The sequence below is a fragment of the Terrapene carolina genome, unplaced genomic scaffold (genome assembly GCF_002925995.2).
Source record: "Terrapene carolina triunguis isolate 2854851 unplaced genomic scaffold, T_m_triunguis-2.0 Scaffold35098, whole genome shotgun sequence".
NCBI classification, from domain to species: domain Eukaryota; kingdom Metazoa; phylum Chordata; order Testudines; family Emydidae; genus Terrapene; species Terrapene triunguis.
This window is the reverse complement of record NW_020699449.1, coordinates 15,662,697-15,677,347: the sequence shown is the minus strand read 5'-3', so window position 1 is coordinate 15,677,347 and position 14,651 is coordinate 15,662,697. Positions and strand designations below refer to the sequence as shown.

General features: G+C 45.6%; 1 protein-coding gene across 5 annotated transcripts in view; it reads left to right on the top strand.

Annotated features, from left to right (window-relative positions):
• LOC112111179 (bifunctional UDP-N-acetylglucosamine 2-epimerase/N-acetylmannosamine kinase) overlaps positions 1-13,616 on the top strand; it is a 74,359-nt gene extending 60,743 nt beyond the window's left edge. For all 5 annotated transcript variants that reach the window (XM_029914346.1, XM_024206490.3, XM_026646462.2 and 2 more), the window contains exons 9-12: positions 6,494-6,715; positions 7,777-7,959; positions 8,199-8,315; positions 10,851-13,616. In XM_029914346.1, the coding sequence (XP_029770206.1) occupies positions 6,494-6,715; positions 7,777-7,959; positions 8,199-8,315; positions 10,851-11,086 (758 nt within the window). In that variant the 3' untranslated portion in view covers positions 11,087-13,616. The remainder of the gene's footprint in view (positions 1-6,493; positions 6,716-7,776; positions 7,960-8,198; positions 8,316-10,850) is intronic.
• Positions 13,617-14,651: the final 1,035 nt, after the last annotated feature.

Sequence of the window (14,651 nt, the reverse complement as noted above, 5' to 3'; positions counted from 1 at the left end):
AACTTTTTTCAGAACATATTTGTGAATCATCTTTCTGGCAGACACTGTGAACCAAATTCTGGGCTGACTTACTCCCCGTGTACTGGGAGTTCATGTGGATGTAAGTCCATGTAGAATTTACCCCTGTATCTATAACTCCTTATTTTGTACTTAAATACTGCAGTGCAAAAGATCACACATTAAGTGAGACTATCCAAGACACAGCCAGATTCAGCCCTGCTGTTATCTTACTGATGTTCGACATTAAGGATGAATTTGGTCCAGCAGGACAAACAGAGACCAGGTGTAAATAGGTCCAGCACCTCTGGAAGTCTCCTGGCCAAATTCAGCAGTGACTTAAACAGTGGCAAACTTCCGACGTTGAGTGTAAGGTGGTCAGATATTAGGTGTTAGTAACCAAATGGTGTGACTTGCATGGGTGTGGCATTCAGTGGGTGTGCAAGCGACGTGTAATTTACATGCTGAAAGGGAGGAGAGATGTTAGAAATAGCATCTTATAAGATAAAAGGGTTAATTTCTCCAGTGCTGTGTGCCTTGTCACCCTGCACACCTGTGCAGTGTGTGTGTCAGATGCTACCAGATCAGAGTGGTATTGTGGTACATCCACTTCATTCAGGTGCAAATGATGACCCAAGGTGCAGGGCAGTGGAAAATCAGACCCAAAGAGTGTGGGCCTGATCCTTCTCTTCCACTTGTTGTTGGCTCTGTGTGTGTGAGAGGCTGTTTTATTTTATCTCCTCCTCTTAGTTGCATTTCCTGTCACATTTCCCTTTCCTCCTCCTTGTGCAAGTTGTACTCATTTTGCACAGCTACTGAATATTAACCCAGTGCAAGCTGCACTATGTACACCTATTTTTTGTGATGAGACTTGCACAGCTGCTTATGTCACTGCTGAATTGGACGCAGAATCATAGCTGTAATGCTGAGTTTAGTTGACTTGTCATGTGACTTTTCGTAACTTTTTTTTATCATTATTGGACTGATTTTTCAGAGGTGCTCAACAATCAAACCACATGTGAATTTGTAATCCTGGTCTGTGGATTTCTGGGCGATACCATTTTTGGAGTGTTCTAATTAATCAAAATTAAATAAACCCTTATAATAATAGAAAGCTGTCCTTTCCCCTTTCATCCTACAACTCTCAGTAGAGGGACTGTTGCAAAGGGTAATGTGGACGCTGATGGAAGTGAGCACTCCAGCGTTTAACAAAACCTTTGGATATTTTCCCCAAGTAGGAACTATTTAAACAAACCTGTTGGGCCTGATTCTGATGTAACTCCATTGATTTCTGTGGGTCACTCCTGATTTACATTGGTGAGAGATCAAAATCAGGCCCATTAAACTTTTAATTGGCGACTTAAATATTATTAGCTACCAAAGACCCTATTGTCCTTGCACAAATTAACTATCATAGTGAGTTATCTTTGCTCAATATCTGACTAATGATTTTCTGCTGAACGTTACTTTCCTGTACAATGCATGAATTTATACCCGTGACTTAACTCTTAATCCTTGTATCCAGTGGTTCCTGCTATGTTACGTGTGTGAATGGATTCTGCACTGATTAAATAATGGATTTTCTGTGCCAAGCAAATCTGTTTTCTGAAGCTGCATTCCAGGGTAACCAAGTTAACTGGCTAACATAACCCCAGCAAAATACTAGTCTTAGTGTGGGTTTACAAAACAAGACATCATAAATTAATGCAGGTGCTAAACATCATTACAATTTAACAATATAAAAATTTTGCATACTGCAGCTACTTAAAATGTTACTAGCTGTTGAATTCATTGCGTATAACACTTGGCTGTTTTGGGAGTATGGTTACACATTCTGCTGTATGCATTGTACTGTGGTGAAGAAAATGTAAGTAGTAGTTTGAAAATTTTTGTAGCTTTCAAGCAATTTCTTCTGCATATCTCCATGCTGTAACAAGACATGTTCCCTCTAATTGGGTAGTTTTAGATAAGCATTTTTGTTGGCTTTCTACTACACCCAGCGCCAGTCTGTCTCTGCTGGATATGTTGGAAATCAATAATAACCTTGGCCATAAAGTATGCCTTCTCTCAGCTAAAGCCCTCTTTCATGCATAATGGGGATCATTTATATTTGGCCTTATGTCCAAGTTTCAACCAGTTGGATTTGATTTAAAAAACCCACACACCATATATATATATAGTGGTGGGAACCTCTGATAAATGGATGCATGATTCTTTTCCCTACCCATTTGACTGCCTCACCTGCACTCTGCCCACTATTCCAACACTGGCAGGACTATTTTATTATTTAATTACATTACAGTCCCAACTAGCCTGCCTAATCAGTGTTAGGGCCCCATTGAATGAGGTGCCATACCTTCCAAACCTCTGAGCAGCTCCAAGCAACTTCTTTTTTTAGTATAACAGAATACCTTTGCAGAGAAATGTTTCCTCCTTCCCTTGACAAAAATGTTGAATTTCTCCCTCAGTTACACTAGTCTAAGGACCGGGGTCATCAGGAAGTATTCAGCTGTGCACCAGTGATAGGTTCATGATCCAGTACTTTGTAACGTATCAGAGCTAACAGTGGGAGCTTTATTTCATTAGGAAGATTAAAAAAAACAAACTCCATTTTCCAGTAAGATGTCAGATGTTGAAATCCAGATACTGTGATCTATGGAAGTAAAAATGCAAATTTAAGTAATTTTAGAGCTTTCTGTCTTAATTATAATTATCCTGTCCATCCAAAGTCTGGGGTGTGAAATAAGAGGAATAATTTAAAAAAAATTAACCATCAAGCACTTCGAAAATAATTTTCTGTAAAACGTGTGGCATATTCCAAACCCATGATTAGTGGTATAAACGTTTATTTGCACTCATTAAGGCTGACCTGTACAACTCACTCTTGTCATTGCCACTCATGAGGAATGCAGCTATTCCAAACTCATGCTGATATCACCTTTATATCATGCCACACCCTCATGCGTTCTCTGTATAAAAGCAGTGACCAAAATGTTTATACTTGCGTATCTTAAACTAGCCACCCTAGTATTTATTTAGACACCTCATTAAGTGGACCCACTTTCTGAGGTGCTTTGCACTCACGTTCCCACTAATGTCAGGAGTTTTCATCTGAGTATAACCATTGTCTTCTCAATATAAACTTGCCTAATAACTCTTTACTCTGTGTATTGTTCTCCAGGACAAGTCCCATTCAGACACGTACTTCGATACTTTACTATCCAAGTTCCACTGTTTCTCTTTCATTCATCCTAAATGTTTATTTATCCACTTTCAGCAGATTTTACTGATCGTAGAATCGTAGGACTGGAAGGGACCTCAAGAGATTATCTAGTCCAGTCCCCTGCACTCATGGCAGGATTAAGTACTATCTAAACCATCCCTGACAGGGGTTTGTCTAACCTGCTCTTAAAAGTCTCCTATGATGGAGATTCCACAACCTCCCTAGGGAATTTTTTCCAGTGCTTAACCACCCTGACAATTAGGAAATTTTTCCTTATGTCCAACCTAAACCTCCCTTGCTGCAATTTAAGCCCATTATTTCTGGTCCTATCCTCAGAGGTTAAGGAGAACAATTTTTCTCCCTCCTCCTTGTAACAACCTTTTATATACTTGAAAACAGTTATCACGTCCTCTCTGTCTTCTCTTCTCCAGACTAAACAAACCTAATTTTTTCAGTCTTCCCTCATAGGTCATGTTTTCTAGACTTTTAATAATTTTTGTTGCTCTTCTCTGGACTTTCTCCAGTTTGTTCACATCTTTCCTGAATGTAGTGACCAGAACTGGACATAATACTCCAGTTGAGGCCTAATCAGCGCAGAGTAGAGTGGAATAATTTTTTGTCATGTCTTGCTTACAACACTCTCGATAGTACATCCCAAAACTATGTTTGCTTTTTTTTGCAGTAGTGTTATACTCTTGATTCATATTTAGCTTGTGATCCACTCTGACCCCCAGATTCCTTTCTGCAGTACTCCTTCCTAGGCAGTCATTTCCAATTTTGTATGTGTGCAACAGATTGTTCCTTCCTGGATGGAGTACTTTGCATTTGTCCTTATTGAATTTCATCCTATTGACTTCAGACCATTTCTCCAGTTTGTCTAGATCATTTTGAATTTTAATACTATCCTCCAAAGCACTTGCAAGCCCTCCCAGTTTGGTATCGTCCGCACACTTAATAAGTGTACTCTGTATGCCATTATCTAAATCATTGATGAAGATATTGAACAGAACCAGAACTGATCCCTGCGGGACCCCACTTATTATGTCCTTCCAGCTTGACTGTGAACCACTGATAACTACTCTCTGGGAACGGTTTTTCCAACCAGTTTTGCACCCACCTTATAGTAGTTCCATCAAGGTTGTATTTCTCTAGTTTGTTTATGAGAAGGTCATGTGAGAAGTATCAAAAGCTTTACTAAAGTCAAGATATACCACAGCTACCACTTCTCCCCTATCCACAAGGCTTGTTACCCTGTCAAAGAAAGCTATCAGGTTGCTTTGACACAATTTGTTCTTGACAAATCCATGTTGACTGTTACTTATCACCTTATTATCTTCTAGGTGTTTGCAAATTGATTGCTTAATTATTTGCTCCATTATCTTTGCAGGTACAGAAGTTAAGCTGACTGATCTGTAATTCCCCGGGTTGTCCTTATTTCCCTTTTTATAGATTTGCCCTTTTCCAGTCCTCTGGAATCTCTCCCGTCTTCCATGACTTTTCGAAGATAATTGCTAATGGCTCAGATATCTCCTCAGTCACCTCCTTGAATTTCATCAGGCCCTGGTGACTTGAAGACATCTAACTTGTCTAAGACTTTGTCTGCATTACCACTTTTGTTGGTAAAACTTCTGTCTGTCAGGATCGTGAAAAAAACATACCCCTGACTTATATAAGTTTCACCAGCACAAGTGCTGGTGTGGACAGCGCTATGTCGGCAGGAGAGGCTTTCCTGCCGATATAGCTAACACTGCTCATTGGGGGTGATTTAATTATGCTGGCAGGAGAGCTGTTACATGGGAGACCGTAACAACGGCCTAGCTGTAGTGGTAAAGCTGTGCTGCTGCAAGGTCCATAATATACACATAGCCTAAATAATTTTTAACTTGTTCTTTCCCTATTTTAGTCTCTGATCCTACCTCATTTTCACTGGCATTCACTACATTAGACGTCCAGTCGCTACTAACCTTTTTGGTGAAAACTGAAACTAAAAAAGTCATTTAGCACTTCTGCCATTTCCACATTTTCTGTTACTGTTCCCCCCCCCCCCCAATTGAGTAACGGGCCTACCCTCTCCTTGGTCTTCCTCTTGCTTCTCATGTATTTATGGAATGTTTTCTTGTTACCCTTTATGTCTCTAGCTAGTTGAATCTTGTTTTGTGCCTTGGCCTTTCTAATTTTGTCTCTACATACTTGTGTTATTTGTTTATATTCATCCTTTGAAATTTGACCTCGTTTCCACTTTTTGTAGGTCTCTTTTTAGTTTCAGATTATTGACGATCTCCTGGTTAAGCCAGGGTGGTCTCTTGCCGTTCTTTCCTTCGCAGTGGGATAGTGTGCTCTTAATAATGTCTCTTTGAAAAACTGCCAACTCTCTGGAATTGTTTTTTCCCCCTAGACATGCTTCCCATGGGATCTTTCCTACCAACTCCCTGAGTTTGCTAAAGTCTGACTTCTTGAAATCCATTATCTTTATTGTGCTGTTTTCCCTCCTACCATTCCTTAGAATCATGAACTCAACCATTTCATAGTCTTTCACCTAAGCTGCCTTCCACTTCCAAATTCTCAGCCATTTCCTTCCTGTTTGTCAAAATCAAATCTAGAACAGCTTCTCCCCTAGTAACTTTCTCCACCTTCTGAAATAAAAAATTCTCTACAATACATTCCAAGAACTTGTTGGATAATCTGTGCCCTGAATTGCTGTGTTTCCAACAGATGTCTGAGTAGTTGAAGTCCCCCATCACCACCAAGTCCCGTGCTTTGGATTATTTTGTTAGTTGTTTAAAAAAAGACTCATCCACCTCTTCTTCCTGGTTAGATGGTCTGTAGTAGACCCCCTACAATGACATCACCCTTGTTTTTTACCCCTTTTATCCTTACCCAGATACTTTCAACAAGTCTGGGTTGCTTGACACTTATTTAAGATGGACAAGTCCTTGGTATTATACAGGTTTTTTTTTATATATGGCTAAGAAGAGGCACAGAAGCAATTTACCCAACACCGCCTAAAATAAGAGATTGAATTTTCAGCTGGTTAGCTGGGACACTGAGCACATATTGATAAGGATGCTAGAATTCTGTTAGTTCTTGTTTCATATCATAACTGATGTAATATATTGCAAGTGAGGCGTAGGACTGTTTTTGTTTAGATTCAGAAATATATCATGTAGGGTTAAAAATAAAAATCCTTTTCCTCACACAAGGAGCAAATCAATTGTAGTTCCAGAGTTATTTAGCCTTAGCCTTGATTTTTCTCTCGTGTGTTTTGGGGCTCAGGTATTTCTACAGGTGGACGGGTGAATCCCCGAGAAGGAATCGTGCTTCATTCCACAAAGCTCATTCAGGAGTGGAGTTCTGTTGATCTGAGGACCCCGATATCTGATGCTCTGCACTTGCCAGTCTGGGTGGACAATGATGGCAACTGTGCTGCTCTGGCAGAGAGAAAATTTGGGCATGGAAAAGGAGTGGAAAATTTTGTAACGCTAATCACTGGTACAGGTAAATGTGAACACAGAAATCAAAGCCCTGAATTCCTGCTGTCTTTATGTCACAAAACAGCTGCATTAGTGGGAGCCGTCCTCCAGTTCCAACACTGTAATATAATTCCCTTCCAGCTGCAGAAAATGTAGGTCCGATCTGGAGCTGTATGTAGTAGCTAAATGAGGAGCTCAGCTTGACACATCATCCTAGTAGCACATTGTGGCACTTTGATGGTGGGTCTGACATACTTGTTTGATTAAAAAGATATGGACCATTTACACGGGTGTCAGTCACCTCAGGTGAAGAATCCTCACTTGTTAAAAACAACAACAACAACAAAAAACCCAATCCAAACCATACTTGCATATGCATGGCTAGTATGTCTCTGCTAGTGTAGACTAGATGTTAAAAGACATAATCTGGGCTGATCTTGAGCTAAGGAACCTGACTTCACACATCCAATATCACCACCGCTGCATTGCGACATCCAGGCCTGCCCACTGCCATCCGAAATAGCGAGGGAAGAATGCTAATGAATAATAAACAATAGTTTGTAATGCAAACCACAATTTTATACTAGATCTAGGACAAGAATTCTAGATGCACCACATCTGAAGGATGTGATTTACTTTTAGTATTTACAAGTTTTGATAAGATTTTGCTTCTTAAGCATGAATTAAATATTTGTTTCATGCATAAAGAATTTAGGACTACTATGACAGCAATTATTAACTTGCAGGCTGAGACATAATGTCTACATGTGCCCCTCAATAACCCTCTTTGACTAAATATCTCATGAATAAATTATACCATGACATGACCAATGAACTATGCATTATAGGTGTAAGTTCACCTTACCATCCAGGGGCTGGGGAGACTTATGCATTTACTTGCACCAAGTGCATTAAGCAGAGAAGAGATTTGTAATGACTACACCTTTATTTGGTCCTAATACAGTGATGCACAGATACATGTATTTAACTCCTTCCCTTTTAAGATAAGGACATGTAAGTGCCCTGCTGAATCAAGACCATTATGTTACTGTTCTTTTACTATCAGAAATTTGTATATGCTTATAGGAATTGGAGGTGGAATCATTCATCAACATGAATTGATCCATGGAAGTTCCTTTTGTGCTGCTGAACTTGGACACATTGTGGTGTCTCTAGAAGGACCAGAGTGCCTATGTGGGAGCCATGGATGTATAGAAGCATATGCCTCTGGAATAGCCTTGCAGAGAGAAGCTAAAAAACTACATGATGGTAGGTGTATTTTTTACCCTCTTTTTAATGTAATTGTTCAATCTTCTATAATGCAGCAATTAAATGCAAAGAGCGTCCGGCCTAAAATGGCATTTTAGGCATGCCACTGGGGCAGCCTTAAAAGTTACCTTCCTTTTTACAGTTCAGTAACATAGATTCACACACCCTGTTGTATCGTTATTCCAACTGCAGATTTGTTATTAATGTTTCCCTCCGGGCTTTCTCTTCACCCCAAACAGAGGATCTGTTGTTAGTGGGCGGAATGTCAGTGAAGACGGAAGAGACCATTAGTGCTGTGCATCTCATTCAGGCAGCTAAACTTGGGAATGCAAAGGCTGACAGCATTCTCAGAACAGGTAAGAACCTAGACCTAGGGTGGGAAGCCCACTTAGAACGAGAGAGAAATTCCCAGAGCTGTAGAATTGGTATTTCACCACAGCAGGCCAAATCCTCAGCGCAGCTGTGATGGTTTCTACAGAACTACACGTGAGTGAGGGATCTGGCCCTTTAGGCCTGGCAATCATGGATAGGAGCGGTACCAATGACTAGTGGGGAATTGTGAAGAGAATGGGCTAGTGATCCTGTCCTGTCTCCAACAAACTGTATTCTAGGACCGTGTTAGAGACTTGGTTAAACAGATTACAGATTGCATGGTCATGGGACCCTTCGCTATTTCTTTTGGGATTTCCTGCTCCAGGGGATTAGAATATTAAAACATCATGCTTTTCCTTTTCTTGTGGCAAGCAAAATAGCTCTGGCTTCACACTGAAAAAAAGGTCAGGTTCTGATAATTCAGTATTGGTATGAGAAATTATGGGACACTTCAGTGATGGGCCAATAAATATATATGCTAGGCAGCCAAAATGAAATGGTTTCTATGAAGCGTTGTTCCAGTTTATACAATACTTTACAATGCACAGTTTTTCTGAGTTTTCAAAAGAAGCATTAAATATAACCAGTTTCCTTACAGGTTTCAGAGTAGCAGCCGTGTTAGTCTGTATCCGCAAAAAGAACAGGAGTACTTGTGACACCTTAGAGACTAACAAATTTATTTGAGCATAAGCTTTCGTGGGCTACAGCCCACTTCATCGGATGCATAGACTGGAACATACAGCAAGAAGATATTTAAGAAGTTTCCTTACGTGTAACCAATATAGCAGAAGGAGGTAGAATAGCATTTTCTTTCCTTTGTTTCCCCAAGCACAGCAATATGTGTTGACTTACCTCTCTCATCTATATCATGGAATAACGTTACCTGGCTATAAACCATTGAATTTTTCTTTTACTCTCGAAAGAAAAGAGAATGATGAGCCCAAGTGTCCCAGCTAGCTGTCCTAGTATTATACACTAATACTTTCTCTCAAGAAAAGGAATACATTCTGTTGTAATTCTAGTGTTCTGGGCAGAAAATCATAAACGTCTGCCATATGGAATTAAAAGCTTTCCTGACCACAATATTAATTACTCCCGAGGGAATTCTGCACCAAAAAAGTTAAAAATTCTGTTCACAATATTTTTTAAATTCTGCAAATTTCATTTTGTCAATAAATAAATGTGGAGGCTCCAGCATGGCAGGGAGGAGCACAGGCCACTGGCTGCACAGAGGTGGGAGATCACCCTGCAGGGCCCCCCCCCCCCACCTCCTTGGAACATGGACTTGGCAGTGAGGTTGCACCTGACTCTGAGACAGCGCAAGGGCCGGGCCTGCCCCAGAAACACCCCGGAGCCCTGCCCCTCCGTGCCTGGCACACCAGGATCCAAGTGTGGAGGGGCTTAGTGTGGGGAGATCCAGGTGTGGGGTGAGAGGATTCTGTGTGGCCCAATCTCAATGCACAGGGGCTCATTGGGGTGTTCCAGGTGCAGGGGCAATGGGATGCTGCAGTGGGGTCCAGATGAAGGTGGTTGGGGCTCAACAGGTTTGGTCTAGGTGTGGGGGGATGGGGCTCAGAAGGTGGGGTCTGGGTGTAAGGGGCTCAGTGGGGGGGTTGGGTGCTGGGGGAGTAGGGCTTAGTGGGGTTTGGGTCCAGGTACCGCTGTTTGGGGCTCAGTGTGGTGGGGGGTTGGGTTCAGGGGGCTCATCAGGGTGTGTGGGGTGGTCTGGGTGCAGGGGTGGGGGTCCTGATGCAAGGGGTGAGGCTTGGTGGGATGAGGGTTCAGGTGTACGGTGACCAGATAGCAAGTGTGAAAAATCGGGACAGGGGGTGGGGGGTAATAGGCACCTATATAAGAAAAAGCCCCGAATATCGGGACTGTCCCTATAAAATCGGGACATCTGGTCATCTTATGTAGGGGACTCATGAGGGGTGTCTTGGTGCAGAGGGGGTGATGCTCGTCAGGAAGGTCTGGGTACAGGGGGGTCTGGATGCACCAGGGTTGGGCGGACCAGGGAGCAGCTCCCCATACAGTGACCCCTCCCACTGTGGCTGAGAAGCGATGGTGGCGGGAAGCGGGGTGTGTGTGTGTGTGGAGCTTCCTGCAGCCTGGAGAGGTTTCTGGGGGTGGGTCCTTGCAGGAAAAGAGGAGTTGAGACTGGCCCAGCATAGGAGCCACCGGCCGAGGTGTCCCTAGCCCTGCCCCTGTCCCCACTCCCTCCCCCACAGCGATTTACCTTTCCACCGGCTGCTCTGGGCTCCCGAAACAACATGCCCGCACTGCTGGAGAGAGGTGCGTGACTGCTCGTGCAGTTTCCCTTTGCTTCCCTGTCAGAAAGTCATTTTTCTGCAGGGAAGCAAAGAAATCTGTGGGGGACATAAATTCTGTGCACATGCAGTGGCGCAGAATTCCCCCAGGAGTAATTAATGTGTTTAGAGACACTAGGTCAGACCCTAATGTTCAGATTCTTCTGTGATATTGTCTTTTTGCTGTAATGGCTCTTTCCTTTGTTTTCACAGCTGGGACAGCTCTAGGCCTTGGCGTAGTGAATATCCTGCACACCATGAACCCCTCTCTAGTGATCCTTTCTGGAGTTTTAGCAGGCCATTACGTTAACATCGTCAAAGACGTGATCCGTCGGCAGGCTTTGTTCTCTGCTGAGACAGTGGATGTAGTTGTCTCAAATCTGGCGGACCCTGCTCTGCTTGGAGCTGCTAGCCTGGTGCTAGATTACAGTACACGCCGAATATACTAGGTACCTGGGGAAGTTCCAGAAATGGACAGTCCAGCTGTATAACTGTTCTGGAGGGTGGGGGAAATACTGTGCCCAAAGTATTTCCTGCTGACCATCAGCTTTATCTTCTGTAGTAAAGCAGACTAGTGTTTTAGGTAGTTAGTTACTACTTCAGTATTTCCTTATTGTAGTAATACCTCTTTGTATTTTTTTCTACATTTTAGCCAAGTTCAGATGACGTAATGTGCATTTCCATTTTTTTGTTCACCTCTGTAGCTTGGGAGCTCAGGTGTTGCTTAAGCGATGCTAGAAAGACTTATCCATAAGCACATTCCAGTGTTCTCCCGGGATATATTTGGTGAGGTGTGCCAAGTTCTAGACAACACTTGGGAACCTTGGTCCTGTCTCGTAACTATGTGAAACTAGAAAAGCCTGCAGACAAGGGCTGGTTTGTCTGACTCAGCTTTGAATTCCCTCGCCCTCACGCACAAGTGGATGTGCTGCAATCCTAACCCATAGGGCGTCATCCCGCTGGGTGGAAACAACACAGAGGTTGCCTCTCAGGAGACAACCCTGGCAGCCAGAGCTCCTCTCAGAGAAGGATTCTTTTTGTTGTTATTTATTTGTATTGTTGGTGCCGAGGGGTCCCAGTCAGGGATCGGGGCCCTGTTTGTGCAAAAGCAAAGCCTGTCCCTGTCCATATAAGCTTACACGATGCAACATGTGGCCAGACAAACGGGGGAGTGTGGGAGCAAGGTAGCAGAGTGTCATCTGTGCCTCCTCAGCAATTGCTTTTGGCAATGACCAGCAGTGAGTTATTTGAATTTGACCTGTTCCACTAATTTGGATGTAGGTTGGGGCGGATTTCAGTTTCTCCGGGTTGCTGGTCTGCCACAGCATGAGTCTGTCCCATGTTAGCATGCCAGGATTATTCACGCCTTTCGGCTGGACTACAGCAGTGCAATAGCCCTGGGCATGAAGCCATCAGCACTCAGGAAACTCCAGCTGGTACAGAACACTGCAGCACATCTCCTGGGAAACCCAGGCTACCCACAAGCACATCAGCCCTGCCCTCTGCTTCCTAAACCAGCTTCCTGGTATGGAATACTCAATCATGTTCAAGGTCGTGGCCCTTATCTTCAAAGTGCTCCGTGGCTTGAGCCCAAGGTGTCTAAAAGACTGCCTAAAGTTCTGGTATGAAGATCATGATTGACAACTGTGCTCTTCTGGCACAGTGAAACTTTCAACCCTACATATCAAGCTTCTCTGAGCAGGAGACACAGCCTTCGCACGAGCCGGCCAGAGACTGGAACAGACTCTACAAGAACTGAGACTATCACAAACCTCCCCACCTTCCGCTCCAAGCATCAGAGGCATTTCTTGGACCATGTCTTCTCTAACATAAATATGCACCCCCCCCCACCTTTTCCAGTATATCTGTGTGTATGCTAGTATAAAACTTCCAGAACAAAACACACTTCTCTGCATCGAGGGGGGTGAGAAAACCGCCATGTGACAGAGGTTAGTCCCCTGGCTTAATGCACTGCTGGAAGGTGTGCAGTCAAGCCCCTAGGAGCCAGGCATGTGACGTGGGCGCTGAACACCAGAGCAAAGAGAACAGTCTCTGCCCACAAGAATACGGCACTGAGCCTTTAGACTCCAACCCAAGGCTCAGGTGCTGAGTTCTGTTCTCTCTCTGACCACCCGTATCTATCCCAGAATGACACTGACCGCACCAGACTTGCCCAATGATGGGCACTGTTCTCTGTGAAGGAAACCATCAAGATTCTACACCTTCCAATGAGACCAAGGTCCTTGCAGGGCCCAGTGTGGCCTCCAAACCTGGTGGGGGGGTTCTCCCCCCCCCCTTTTTTTTTAATAGCAAGAGGACACTTAGCAGAGGATGGAGGGGGGAGCTATTCCCTTGTAGCATCCCCTCGACAAACAGTGGTGCTGTGAACGGGGGACAAATGGCTGCATGTGAGATCCTGCCTGCTGTTCACCAAAGTCCCCTCTCAGCTGCAGTTTGATGGGCACAGGGGGCTCAGTGTCACTCAGAGCTACAAGCGAGAGGGCTTGGCTTCCACTGAGACCTGGGTAGCCCAGGCTGTTGCAGACCAGAACCTCAATGAAGAACTTGTTCAGAGTAAGGTCCCTCCCAACAGGGGTGGTTTCACTGCCATTACTCAGGCTTGCTGCATATCGAGCTGGGTAAGGCATAGCTAGAGCACATCAGAACTAAAGCCAAGGAAGGAGCCATGGAGTTTAGTGATTGTATGGGACCAAACAAAGAAAAAACTGGAAGGGGAGGGAGGGTGGATGATAGGGTCAAAACAAGAGCATGGGTTGAGGATACTGAGCAGAGAAGCTTGCGTAGCACCCACCACTGCAAAGGAGTCTAAAGTGGCAGGGGACATTGCACTGAGCTGTGGGATAGGCAGGCTCCACTCACAGAGAACATCCTTGGCAGTGGCGGAGCTAGGTCCTAAGTGCAGGGGGAGCAAATCTAAAAAAGGTGGCCCCCCCTTGGCTCCTCCTCTGGCCGCTCCGCGCGCCCCCCCCCCCCCCGCCCCCCCCACCCGCCCCGCCCCCCCCCCCCCCTTGGCTCCTCCAGCCACGCTGCGGCCATGCTGCGCCCCCCCCCTCCTCGGAGGGGCTCGGTCCGGGAGGAGGGGGCCGGGGGCGGGCTGGCGGCGAGGGCTAGCGGCTCCCCCCAGCAGAGCAGCAGGCACAGCCTTTGGGGAGGCCGGAGGGCTCCTCATGGCAGAGGTGGGGGGAGAGCCGTACGGCTCCGGCCGCGTTCCGGGAATGGCGCCCTGGGGCTTGAGCCAGGCCGGAACCGCCGGGACCGGGCCGGCGCGCTCGGCCGGAGCTGCTGGGGCTGGGGCCGGCGCCCCTGGTCCCAAGCCGAGCCGGCACTGCTGGGGCCGGCCGGGGCCAGACTGGGCCATGCCGCGCCTCCCCAGAGCCCTCCTCCTCGCGTTCCCCCCCCCCCCGCCCCAGCTTACCTGCTGGCCTGCCCCTGCGTGTTTTCAGACTTCCTGTGAACATGTGATTCGCGGGAAGCAGTGGAGGGGGAGGCGCAGGGGGGGGGGCAGAGCGTTCAGAGGAGGGGGAAGTGAGCTAGGGGAGGAGTGGACAGCTGTGGGGCCCTTTTAGGTGCGGCCAGCCCTGCTCAGGCACCGCTTTTGAAAAATGTGATGGGGGAAGTGGCCGCTTCCCCTGCACCCCACTAGCTACGCTACTGAGCCCTGTGAGCTCCCTCCTCCTATGGTGGGGGATGCCAGCTGGGCCAGTGGCAGGAAGGTGACAGGGAGGCCTTGTGCCTGCAGCATGGTGTGCACAGATAAGGAGAGGTGGGGAGATGTGAAGCCAGAACCTCAGCAGGAGGAGCCACAGAGGGGGAAGTGTTGGGACTCAGTGAGCCACACCCAGCCCATGTCTGGGCTCATGGCTCCAAGGAGTTGCTGATTTATGAGCCTGCCAGGCCATGGAAGCCAGTTGGAAAGACAGCACTTAATGCAAGATGGGCCCTCAACCTGGAGCACAGGCCACCCTATCATCCTTAAACCAGCCTTGCAAAAGC